Source organism: Pelmatolapia mariae, linkage group LG6 (assembly GCF_036321145.2).
Source record: "Pelmatolapia mariae isolate MD_Pm_ZW linkage group LG6, Pm_UMD_F_2, whole genome shotgun sequence".
NCBI classification, from domain to species: domain Eukaryota; kingdom Metazoa; phylum Chordata; class Actinopteri; order Cichliformes; family Cichlidae; genus Pelmatolapia; species Pelmatolapia mariae.
This window is the reverse complement of record NC_086232.1, coordinates 23673614-23686909: the sequence shown is the minus strand read 5'-3', so window position 1 is coordinate 23686909 and position 13296 is coordinate 23673614. Positions and strand designations below refer to the sequence as shown.

The following is a 13296-nucleotide window of genomic DNA, read 5'->3' as shown; positions in this document are numbered from 1 at the left end:
TTCCTACATTTCATGCTGTATCTAACTTAACATCTTGTTCTGTGCTGGGGTCTTGCTGTTGCTGTCTCTGGATTTCCACATGTGTGCTTGGAAGGCCCCCAGAACAGCCCTTCACTGCCAAATATAAATTACTGCAGATGGAAATAATCTTCTTTCACTGTAGTGCTCCTGACTGAAATGTGGTAAATATAAACTTTCAGTGTCTTATGCAAGTGTTTGGAGGCTTCCTATAAGATATCTAATTGTACCAGTTACATTAGGGGAAATTACAAAAATCAGATGTAGTAATTTAACGGTAATCTTATGCACAACAGCTAGGCTGTGTTTCAACATATTTCACTGCGCTCTGGCCAGGTCAGCTGCTTCTTTCTGCCATCATATGATAAAAAGCACACACTCTGCGCCTTGTGACTTCAAACTGGAGAAAAAGATAACCTCATCCAGGGCCTCGCAAACTGGACACAGGAAATGTAAGCCTGGGATAATGCAGAGGCTCTGTACGGTTTTGTGTTTGTGTGTGTGTGTGTGTCTCTATGTCAAGCTGATGTCATTCTGGGATGGAGTCCAGTACTGGGATGGGAATGAGACGCCAAGGGGCCAGGCCACTTTCGCACGGATTTGTTTTTACACAGGAAACCCTAACTGCAGGTTTTCCACTCGATATTTAGAGAGAGTCAGAAGAGAGGCAGGGCAAGGACTGAGAGGAAAAGAGAGGAGAGGAAACAGAGATGGTGTGCATGTTTCAGGAGTGACAGCTTGTTTACACTCTATAGAAAGATAATAAATCTTTCCTGTGAGCTGTCTGACAATTTTATCAATGTTTCCAGACTGAAAGTAGCCGCGCAGGCTGAACAGATGACATTTAAGGGGACCTAGAGAAAGAGGACCTACCTTCCTATATGCCAGGTCAGCATGCTCTGGCGTGGAGCAGCTGTCATATCCTTTGAACTTGTCTTTAGCCTCTTTGAGGAGAGTGTCCAGGCTATCTTGTAGGTACGCCCTGTAGCCTCCATGCGCAGCCTCTTCACCTGCAAGCTCCTCCAAGCGCTGCGGCAGCAAAGCCTGCTCCATGTACGAGTTTCTGCAGCGATTCATTTCTTCTGGGATCTGTGAGAGAAGGGGAGATGGATGGTTAGAACAATTATTCATCTGCTTAGTCTGTTAGAGTTTAGGATAAAGAAATATCTTTTGGTTTGACAGACTTCTACAATTCCTACTGATGTTAGAGAAAACAAAGCACTGCTTAATACTGAAACATGGGAAAGAAAACTTCAGAGAAAAAACTAAAAAATTAATTAAGACCCCCTTCACTAAAAATATGATTGGCAGTCTGAGCTTACTGTGGGGGAAAAAACTATTATGTAAAACAGGTCTGATTTTAAAGATCTCAAAGCATTTCTGAATAAGTGATTAACACTGAAGTCATGGTTTTTCTGGCTAGGCTTTGTCATTATTACATTAATCCCATTAAACAAACTGGAAACACATCCTGTGTTTGCCTAGTTTATCCTCAATATAGTCTCCTTCATATCTCCCATTGTTAATTGCATCCTGACAGTGTTATCGTCCATCTTCCCTTTAAAAAACCTCCATAAGCAAATGCAAATGTAATTAAAGAAATCATTTAAGGAGGGTAATTCGGTTTACTTGTGCAATGTGACCATGACAGGAAAGCAGGAAGCCTTTCCACAGTCTAATAGAATTTTAAATGATCTTAATGACCCACAGTGTGCAGCCTTTTAGCATTTACTCTACCATGTCCAGAGAAGCTGGCACAAGGCAAAGCACATTTCTGGCTTAATGTCAGTTTTAATTGGATCTGTAATGTTGTAGTTTTGCTGATTATTTCCTGTTGTGCTATCCGTGTGGAGATGCCAAATCTCACTGACATGAATTTATGGATTTCTGACCCCTGTGATACTATGCTAGAGTTTTGGAGGCGTTTACATGAACAGAGCTCTGGACAACATAGGCATTCAGCCCCCCGTAGCACGTTCACTTTCCATAATCCAAACTCCTCTTGAACAAATAACTGCATGAACTGGATCAATGCCTTACATAACTGGGACTCTGTTTGTTGACAGGACAAACGCAGGGACACGAGGTATGCGGCAGGAAACCGGAGGTGACATTTATTCTGTCAGCAAACATACCCTCGTTACCTTAAATGGCAGTTTACTGTGAAGGTAGTAGCCAGTAACTCATTCTGCTTTTATTTTTTAAGCTAACTTTAAAAGTGAAGAGTTTGCTGCACAGGTTCTGCTTCACGATTTTTAATCACTGACCCTAAAGAGTTTCCTGCACTCCTGGATCATGTGCGCCAGGCCATGAGTGGCAGCAAGGTTTTCATTCAGGTCCCTCTGGTCTGGCTTTCCGAGTGTCTGCTTCCGGTTCATCACCCTTTGGAAAAGAAGGAAAAAGAAGAAGACATAATGAGGCTAATCAGAGCAATCACCACAAAAGAAAAGTAAAAAAAAAACTGGAGGAAACGGTTTAGCTGTATAAAGCTGATAAACCCTCACCTAGAAGTGTCAAAAAATGGAACAATGCATGTGTTTTTTTAATTAGGTCTGGACGTTTATGTAACCTTTCTATTTCCTCTGTCTCTCTCCCTTCCTCTTCTCACCGGCTTTGCTCTCTCCCACACTATTCTGCCCTCGTGCTAGTTTGGAGCGACCCTTTCCTGTTTTCCAAAACTACACAGGCATATTGCGCCCTTATGCAAGATGCTGCAACAATAACTATGTTGATTAAAGGCAGTGACCTCATGAAACTGAACCGATTACAACGGCGCGTGCTCAGACACACACCTCGGCGAGGAGCTCTCCTTCCGTCGAAGCGTGTTGAGGTGGAAAACGGATGGGGCCAGACAAACTGCTAGGTTGGTGGGAGTCATCTGATTCTCAGCCACGCTGGCCGTCACATCACTGAGCAGACACAGCAGCGTCCGGAGCGCCTCTCGATTCTCATCCGGCAGGAGCAGCACAGCAGCGCGAGCTGCCTGAAGGCGGAGCTCTTTAGGCATGTCTGGAGAAGAACATGGACTCCATCATCATTCCTTTTCAGTTCAATTTAGCATGAATTTATTTAGCTCCACAATAACATTATCATATATAAAATTAAAAGTTCAAGGAGTCAGTCAGTACTAATATCTGTTGTCATACTACATCCTGTCATCTTTTTTTCCAGCTGTTGTTTAATTCAGGAAGTAGACCGTATCGGGCCTCCAATTACCTGCCAAAAACGAGTTATGATGGGATCTGTGTTGACCTGTTACATAAGCTATGTTACATAAGCTCATATGTATGGGTCCACTATATGCTTGACCTCTCATACATCACCTTACACAAACGGTGTAGCGTCCACAGATGTGTGCTCATCTGTCTCATGTGTTTTTACAGCTCTATGGCTACAACATCTAAAACAAAGTATGTCAGCTGTGCAGTTGCATACATCAAGCTGCGCGAGGAACGACGTAGACGAGCCTGGAAGAACATATTCTGTGTTTTGTGTCTTCTTACACTGATAGATCTGCAGGAAGGTCTCTGAAAGTTTGCTGGTAAGCAAGGGCTCTGGTAAATCTCTGAAGTACTGCTTCAGCATGTCGGCAACGTCATAAGCTGACTGGCCCTCGTAGTTGACTCCTCCCCCGTCGGCGCCGCTCGCTTCATTCATCTGACGGAGGGCTTGGATACGAGATTTTACGCCCGATTTCCTGAAAAGACCCACCTGGGCGGGGAAACAAAGAAGAAAAGGGTTACGTCTCACATACGGTGCAGAAACCTTTGAACTATAAAGTCCCTGATCAAAGAGTATCAAAAATGACTCTCACAAATACACACACACACACGTCTTTTATTGCGTTAGGCTGTCGCGTTAGGAAAATAACATTCTTGACTTATCCACAAATCCGCAGCTTACAGTGAATATGGTTACATCACAACAGATCCTGTTGACTGTATTTACAAGGAGCTCCAACAACAGCCAGTAGGCATTCTTGTAGTGAATGCTGTATAGGACCTCATCAATGGCCTTTTAAGGCTGTGTGAAATGGCAATGTTGGGGAGGAGAAAAGAAGAAGACTGCTGGCTTGTCCACTGAATATTTTCCATGAGCTTTCAAACTTCCAAACAGAGGCACTTTGTCTGTCCTTGAAAAGAAAGCCATCATTCTCTTTTGCATGATGCCATATTAAAAGCCATTTTTCAATTTGACTGCACCTTTCCTTCCTTTATAAATGCACAGACTGTGACAGACTGGGTATAGATTAAAGCGACACAGGTGACTGAGCTGCCGCACACTGACTCTCCCCTGGCACACAGAAAGTGTTTACACACTGACTGAGTGGGCATCAGACTTTTTCCGATTCCCTGCCTCATGTTATGTAACACCAAGAGAAATGTGCACATGTATTTAAATTGAGATTTTATGCAGTTTGAGTAGCTTAAAGAAAACAAGTTAGCTAAAATAGTACTTAAAGCTAAAGCTGAGGTGGCCATTACATGTAAACTTGCAATTCCAGTGTATAAAAAGGTTTTGCATACATCTGTGCATATTTCTGTACTATATATTACCTGGTCGAGGCACTGATTTCGTAAGTAGCGCATGGCCTGCTGAATTCCTTGAGGCAGGGGCTGTCCCGTCCGCTGGACGATGACTTGTAGTGGCACACCAAACACATTCCTGTCTTTGTAGTCGCGCACCTTGATGCGCTTCATAAATTTCGGCACAGCCCTGCAGCATACACACAAATTTGGATCTTTAAAATGGGTCAACATTATAATGACATACCTTCATTCTCTCTTTACTAACTGAGAGCCTAGACTGTAATCAACAAAAACACATCACAGTAATCAGGGCTAACACAGACATTCCACAAACACCTATTCATACACAGAAAATTGAATCACCACCGCGTCAGAAATGCATCAAATGGTTTATTTTAAGTTCAGATGCAATGTAAAACTCAAACAAATCCAATTAGGCCTTTTATCACAGAGCGCTTGAGCCTTTTATGTGTGTGCAAGGCGAGTGTGAAAGCGAGCCAGTGCAGAGGTCCATCTGCAGGGTTACGGGGGGCCTGGGTAAAAAGGTAAGGGAAAAATGGGGATCGAGGACAGGAGATGTACAAACCCGCTTCTTTGTACATCTCCAGGCGACGTCCGTCTCCAGATTTGTCACTCTGGGCGAGCTTGTGTGCAAGCATTTGGTTCCTAGTGAACAGCAAGTCTCCATCCACAAACCCAGAGTTGAAACATACAACCCTGACCGTTTCACAAGAATGTGCCCGCAGATTTATGGCTGAGTATCTGTCTGCATGGGTGTGAGTGTGTTTTGCACAGAGATGTTATGCGTGACTCAGGACAAGTGCATCTTTGTAAGTGCTGGGGTTCACAAGACTCGGAGTGCTTCTTAGAAGCACGGTTTAGACAAAAAAAAACAAGAAGAAGAAAAAAAAGAGCATGTTATGATCCCGGGCAGAATTCTGACTATGTTGTGGGCCTCCAGTGGCCAACAATTGGACACTGTCTTTCAGTGAGCCTCGACCTGTCATAAGACTGTCATAACGCCTTCTATTCCCGTTTAAAAGAAAGCCTCGAGCAGAAAAATAACACAGAATTAATGTGATTTTTCCACTTCTAGTCATTCTTTTTCCTTAACTTTAGCTTCTTCAAAACAGCCAATTCTAGGTAGCAATTTGGTTTATAGCAATTTAGCACAATGACACTTCAGTCTACTGTAATGTGAAGAATGTTCAGTGACATTCAGCTGCTTTCATTTCAGGGAATTTCATGAAATTGTCCATTTCACATTCCCCCCCCCCCAAGTGTTCAATTTAAGATAAAAAAGCAAGAATGAAGAAATAAACGAGCGCACAGAAAATTAGCCCAGACCTTAAGCTTAGAAGTGGTACAGAAGATAGTTTGGAAGGACAGCTCTTTTCAGCCTCGAGCTCAACACCTCGCGTGTGAACTGCCATGATTGCCCCGTTGAGAAAAAGACTATGTACGCCCCTTCCCAGCAATTATGTGCCTGGGAAAAGAATGTGAAACCCAACCTCTGTGGACAGCCATCCCCACACTATACAACAACCTGCAGATGGAGAGGATTTGGAGATGGGTAGGATTGAGAGGGTTAATAGCTGGCTGAATGGGTATATTAAAGGGCATTACTTAGAGGAACAATATGGCAGTGGCAGAAGCCATTTCACATGAAGCTTTAAAAAGAAAGAAAGAAAGAAAAACACTTCTTAATGCTTTCACCCTCCATTTCCCGTCCACAAGCCTTCCCTACAGTCCACTCACCAACTGAAGCCATGTTTGTTTGTAGGAGTGTGTTTCTCCAGTAGAGCAGTGAGCTGCAGAAGGGAGAGCTTCTGCAGCAGATTCATCTGTAGCACAGACTGGCAGCTAATCTGGAGCTGGGCGGAGGCCAAGCTGGGCCGATGGGAGTTCTGGAAGCTGGGCCAGCGGAGTTTCTGTGGTCTGGAGTACATCGGAGAAGAGCAGAGCACAAATTGAGATGTGAGAAGAATAATGACGATTGACAAAGAACAAGTTTAACCCTCGGGATCTGCCTCATGCTTTTGTTCATGCATAAACGTAGACAATAAAACCCACGGCCACACACAGTATTTGTAGTTGTTATGTGCCAAGTGATCAGTTTGGGGATTACAAGGACTTATGTACACATCAATCAAGAGATTGTCTTTGAGACTAAAAGCCCGCCGAACGTAAGTCTGCCTGTGAATTCCTGAAAGCACAGGAACGGTCCCCATGGAAACCAAGCAGCATTCCAAAATGCTCGGTAGCATTACATAAGGAGAGAAGTCTCAGCGTGTCCCCCTGTTTATCCTATGCTGTCACTTTTTATGTAAAACTCTTTTTGTTGGTACCTCAGTGCTGCATTCAGGTTTGCTTTGTCCTTTTACAGAAGAAAGACTGGCAGCATGAGACTTTCTGCTTAGTATTAAAACTAAAAGTAGCACATAAAATTTTTTTTATATAAAAAAAATGCATGAAATTGTAATTGTAATTGAGAATGGCTAACAGTGTGGTCTGTGAATTATTTAGAGTCAAAGTTGCTGTTTAATCTAGGGCAGGGGTATGAAATGGACCTGAGGGCCAGAACTGGCCTGGCAAAGACTTCAATCTGGCTCACTCGATAGCTTAAGAAAATATGTGAAGGATAGCATAAATTTTGGACTTTTACCTGTAGTTTTGGCTCCAAATAAAGATTTCCCCCACAGTTATTTATACAGCATTTCTTTATCATGTAGAAAAAGAGACATTGTGTTGAAACTGCACTTCTTTTTCTTACATCTCAGGTATTAAATGTAGTTAAACGTCTTTACATTGATAAAAGAAGAGGGGTTTTACTGCTCGACCCACTTAAAATCAAAGTGGGCTGTATGTGCCCCATAATGTAAAGTGAATTAGACATCCCTGATGACCAAACGTACTCTAATCTGGCATGTTTGCACCTTACTATAAAATGTAAGGATTTCAAACCTCTGATTTTTTTTATCAAAATCTGGATGAACCGACCCTTCATTGATGATCTGCGTTTGTAAAAAGATGGTTTTGAATTTTCTTCCCTCACCTGCTGGTTCGGGTTAGAGATGCTCCGACACCAGAGTCTCTTCTCTCCCTCATTCCTTCTTCCCCCTCGCCCAAGGGGTTTCCTGTGCTGTCTTGGTCGCTTCCGTTCTCGGCCTCCTCCAGGCGGTTCTGCAGAGGAGAGGACGGGCACGGGGAGGCCGAGTCCAGCGCTGAATCCGAGTCGCCTTCTTCCTCCTCATCTTCCTCCTCCTCCTCTTCACCGGCCGCATCCTCAGACCAGGCATTAACGAAACGCTGCAGGCCGCTGACGTGTTGAAGCACTTCCTCTAATTTGTGCTCATCCCCCTCTTCCTCCTCTCCCTCCTCTCTCTCTGTATAAGGGACGTTGTCATAAAAACTCAGACGGCTGTCGACCGAGCCCGATGAGCCACGGCGTTGACGTCTGCTGTGCCGTCCCCTGAGGATCACAGAGTTTCCATTATCATTAGTGCGTGAACTCCCATCCTGGAGGGCCTTGGGAAAGGTTCCAGGCTTATGGCCTTCTGGTAAATAGAAAAAGATCATGCCCTCCTCTTCCTCTTCCACTTGTCTGCTGTTGTCTTGCACGCTGTAGTTGTTCTTGCGGTTCTGCTCATCAACTGTCATCCCATTACTAGCGTGGCAGGGGATGGGTGGGGCAGATTTGGGAGCTTGCTTCTGATCTGAAGCTTGCTGCAGGAGGCTGAAAGGATCAAAACCTTCCAAATACATGCCCCCTCGCTTACTGGAGGTCGCCGCCGCACTGTGGCTGCGAGCTCGAGTCACTGGGCTCGGTGTGCTCACCGCACTCCCGCTGCTAGCTTCCGACTGGCTGCTCCCAGTACTTCCAGTACTTCCGTTGCTGGTCTGAGTGGAGTAGGATACAGAGCGATTGCGGTTAAGTGTCATAGTCTGGGCAGGATTGCGATGGTGATTAAGATTCTGGTTGAGGTTGAGACTGGAGATATCCACGCAGTTGAGCCTCCGCAGTTTGTCATCATCGAGACCCTCTTTGACGACAGGGCCGCTGATTTCTATTTTGCCTCCGCTGGTGCCCCCCTTCTTCTTTCTCTTAGAGGAACTGCCACTGCGGAGCCGCAGACTCTCCATCCTCTTGAGAAAGCTCTTAGCTCTTGAACGTGTGCTTTTGCTGCTGCCGGATCCTCGGTCCAGACTTCCCCCTCGTCCAGCAACCCCCGTCTTTACATCGAAGGTGAACTGCCTGAGGGTCTCTAGGGGCGATGGAGGCAACCCGTCAGACAGAGAGTCCTCATTGGCACATCCTGACCCACCCGTGCCTGACGATGAACACATGCTAGCTACTGAGCTGGCACGGGTGGCATTAGGGGGCACAGCTTCGTTTACCAGAGCAGCACCGTGGGTCTTCTCTTCTCCTCTCCCTCCACTCCCACTGCTGTGGATGGAGCCGACTTCGGGCTGTTCACTGAGGTCGGTCAGCACACTCTCCGAGCTGTTGCCTTCTCGGAGGGTGAGCTTGCCCTTCTGGGATGCTTGGTCCTTGGGAAAAGGGGGCTGGCAGGCATCTGTGGGCAGCGCGGAGAAAACCTCCAGCTCCTCCATCCGAGACCAGCGCTTGCTGTCCCTCTGGAAGGTCCAGCGTCCACTGATGGCACAAGGCTCATCCTCATCTGAGTCCTCACTCTGAATGAATAGGGGGGCCAAGGAAGGGAGAGGGGAGAGAAAGGAATAGCAAGGAGAGAAGGGGAAAAAAGAGAGGGAGGGAGAGAAACAGTTGGTGACATTATTCACTGCCACATTTTCCGCTTCTTTTCCAACATTCCTCACCTTGATCCAGGAAACTTTCTGCAGTTATGGAACTTATTTTAGAATGGATCTAATTTTAACCTACATGAAATATAATTATATACAATGGCTGTCAAAAGCTTCCATAACACAAGGCCTTTTATAAGAAGACATGTATAAATTTTAGCATGAAGCATGAGGTAATTATATTCATGGTCAGCCAGAAAACCTCAGAAAAATAAGTAGAATAAATTGGCCATTGTTGAGTCACATTTAATGCATATGAACCTTTACAAAAATGCACACACCTCCCCCAGTTTGGTTAATCTGTCTCAGACCCCGAAGGGCGTTGAGGAACTTCCATTTTGACCCCATAGCTCTCAATGTAGCCGGCCAGACTGGGGTCACCCCCCCGCCTACACCCACCTACACAGTCGTTATCTGTTTGTGCACAGGCACTCATGGTTTGAGAGTAAAAGAAGCGCCGTCACTGATATATTTTAAAATTTCTTATGCAACCCACCTACCAAACTGACGTCTATACTATACAATCAAAGTCAAACACAGGCCTCAAATCTAAAATCTGAACTCATTAGAACACCAAAAAACTTATAAATGAAGTTTCTTTATGAAGGATCCTGGAGATAAGCACTTTGATTGAAAAAGAAAAAAAATCATCATTTTCAGAGTTCACAAAGGGCTTTATTATAGGCTTAGTTTCAAATAAAAGTGAATAAAGATTATGATCTTTCCTGGTGCAAAGAGCATTCACCTAAAAAGAACAATTTAGTAATTTTGGCGACACTGCTCTATACGACCATAGCCTGTTTCTCCAGTTATTCTGGTTGTAATGAGAGATAACCAGCACTCACTGGTGATCATAGCTGGAACCATTTTTTACCATCCACCCAGCAAATCATACTGATTGGATACTCTGATTGCCACATCAATGAGGTCGCAGAATGAAAGCTATTCTTATAATCAGCAGACAGTACGAGCAAACCACGAAGAACGGGAGACGAGGAGATGGAGATTTAAGAGAGGGAATGTAAAGACGTGACGAGATCAATGCATTCCTAAGCTGTCTGGGCGTGGGGGTGGGAGGCTGTTGTCCCGCAAGAGCGGAGGAGTCGAGGAGGCAAATAACCTCTTTGACTCCTCTGCTCTTCTCTGTTGACTCCTGAAATGAAAGGTGACACAGAAAGGGTCATCCTAATGAATACCACCACGCATAGAACAAGGATCTTCCTATGTAGCCCTTAAGGGCATTAGATTTGCTTGATTTGTAGAAAACAGAGAAATTCTTGTCACAAAGTGACAGTGTCTGTCAGTCTAGACTTTCTGCTTTAATTGAAACATGAGTGGTCTAAAAGTGGGATTTTTACATAATTATCCTGAGGAAAAACACTTTCCACTGGGACGGCTTCCTTAAAAGAGACATTTAAGAGCTGGTATTGGTGGGGGTTTAATTGGTGTGAAAAACTGTTTGAAAACATACCTTTATAATACCTCTGAAATCACTGAAAGATGTATAAATATGAGGAAGTATTTTAGGAGAGAGAAGGTGAGCATACTTTAAGTGAATGGGGGAGTTTTGGTCAAAGAAACCCCTTCATTTAGACATTAAAGCTCTCCTCCCTTCCCCTACTATCCCACAACCCATTTGGTATAGAAATGAACTCAACAGGTGCCTTCTCATTAAACGAGATGAGAGAAAATGCAGCTTTGCCCTGTGGCCAAGTGCGAACTGTGGGTTGAGGTGAGGCGGTGCAACTGTGGATAAGGAGATGTGCAAAGTGGCTTTTCACAAAGGAGGGTAGTTCAAGTGCTTGCATGTAGACTTACTCTTTTTCTTTGTGGCGAAATCTCCAGTCTCATTAAAGCGCACTTATTGAGGGTGTTCAGTCTCCTGCAAACACAAACACACGCACAACTGGTTAGATTTGAATTGCGTGGGCTTTAAATATTAAACCTCACCAACTTTCACTAGAACACAAGGAGAGGATGTGTAAAGGAAGGAAAGATGAAACAAGACAAAAAGGAGCTGGGGTGCATCCAGTCTGGCTAATGAGATGCGGAGGGATAATCCCTACGTGGACAGGAAGAGAAGGATGGAGGGCAAAGAGAATGAAATCTGCTGGAGTGCCGACGCAACCTCGGGGAGGGGACAGAAAGATTATCCCTTTAGCCACCTGGAGAAGGAGGTCCAACCTCTGAAGAGCTCTCAGAGTAGATCATGTAACAATGGAGAGATGAAGTGATGGGAACTCAAGGATAGCTGCGGATGTGGGGAAGGGATGAATGCTGCCAAAAGAGGAGACACTGAGATGATAGCTTCCAGATGTATGGGGGAACACCTGCTGTGGTTTATTACTTAAGGATCGAGTTCTGATGAAGAGGCTGAGTCCATTAAAGAACCATTAGTCCCCTCCTCATATGCTAAAAAGGATGGCAGGGGGAAAACCTAGAATGCAAACCCAGTCCTCTTCAATGATAACTGCAACCATTTGGATCACTTCACATATAAAATGAAGGCTCACAAAGCTTTTAAATGTTTATGTTTTAGGGAGCAATTGCAGTCTAATTTTTTGTTTCCCCTACAAAATAAAAAGAAAGATGCAGTGATGTAAGGAGAAAGATATGTGCCTGGGAGGATGGTACAAAAGACTCTAACGGCTAAGATAAACCCTATCAGTCCCAGACAAAGAAGAAAATAAAGGAAGAAGAAGGTAAGAACATAGTGAAACCAAACAGGGAGGGGAAGTGCACGGTTGCTTATCGTGCGATTCTTTTATCTCATCGGTAACTTTCCAAAGCATGGCTCTTTTTGAAGTCATGCCCTCATGGTTTCATCAGAGGGAAAAGTAGTGATAGTACAAAAAAGAGAGAGAGAGAGAAGATGATGAGGAACAAGAAGAAAGGAACATACCATCAAAAGAAAGATAAAAGGCGTATGAAGGGTTTTAAGCATGACTTGTAATCTCACCTGCAGAGAGCCTCAATAGCATCCCGATCGAGGAAGTCGTGGTCCTTGGTGACTGAAGAAATGTCAATGGGAAACTGGGCGTCTAAAGAGAGAGAAGTGAGTCAGGTTATGTGAGGGCATCTCCCTGCCACTGATTGGATCAGTATGTTCAGATAAAACTAAAAGATACCACCCTCAGCTCCAAAGACACCCACCTACTCAAACACCCACCTTCCCCCTCTCGCTCCCACCCACCCATACAGCCCTGATTAAAAGCTAAAAGAGGAAGTAGCGTCTTAGTCGACCAAACAAACACAGCTGCAGCTTTCAGACCCAGCAGGCAGGGGGGATATGCAGCACAGGGGGAGAGAACAGGGGACTGATTGAAGAATGACAATAGGTACTCCAATGTGGCTCAGAGGTCCCGCTTCCTTTTCTGCTTCTCGCTCTTTCTCTCTGGTCTACCTGAATAACAAGGTCACTTGTTCGCCCAGTTGCTGGGCTGGTAAAAGCAGAGTGAGTATGCCTTAAAATTCTGTCTTGAATGCCAAGAATGACCAACTGGATATTACAAGGTTTTCTGGAATGTCGGACCAACCCAAAATGGGACTGTTGCATCCAAACCCTCAGGGGTCACGTTGATAAGAAAATGCTATCATGGGGCCAGCACCTTTAACCTGTACTGTACTGGAGCAGGCCTATCAGTCTGCCTATCTTTAGTGGGGCAATAGTCTCGACGGCACAGACAATAAAGAATCTCCTATGGAAATAAGGGAGGGAAATATGTGTCACGTATCAACAGAGCAATTCCTACTACTACTACAAATGAGTCAAGCGCAGTTTTCAGCACTTTTGTATTGCTTTTTTTTTTTTTTGTCTGAAAGGTCTCAACACCTGTACAGAAACTCAAATAGGAAACCTTTCACAGTTAAGTGGAAATAAGCAGTGACCTGCTGACAATGGCAGCTCGGTACTGCTGTCATCATT

General features: G+C 44.6%; 1 protein-coding gene across 4 annotated transcripts in view; it reads right to left on the bottom strand.

Annotated features, from left to right (window-relative positions):
• The window catches only part of dlc1 (DLC1 Rho GTPase activating protein), an 84481-nt gene that overhangs the window by 2639 nt on the left and 68546 nt on the right, over positions 1 to 13296 (bottom strand). For all 4 annotated transcript variants that reach the window (XM_063476243.1, XM_063476244.1, XM_063476245.1 and 1 more), the window contains 9 exons: positions 12331 to 12412; positions 11190 to 11253; positions 7603 to 9242; positions 6306 to 6485; positions 4575 to 4734; positions 3522 to 3729; positions 2811 to 3027; positions 2286 to 2400; positions 892 to 1107 (listed from right to left, as the gene is read on the bottom strand). In XM_063476243.1, coding sequence (XP_063332313.1) covers positions 892 to 1107; positions 2286 to 2400; positions 2811 to 3027; positions 3522 to 3729; positions 4575 to 4734; positions 6306 to 6485; positions 7603 to 9242; positions 11190 to 11253; positions 12331 to 12412 — 2882 coding nt within the window. The remainder of the gene's footprint in view (positions 1 to 891; positions 1108 to 2285; positions 2401 to 2810; positions 3028 to 3521; positions 3730 to 4574; positions 4735 to 6305; positions 6486 to 7602; positions 9243 to 11189; positions 11254 to 12330; positions 12413 to 13296) is intronic.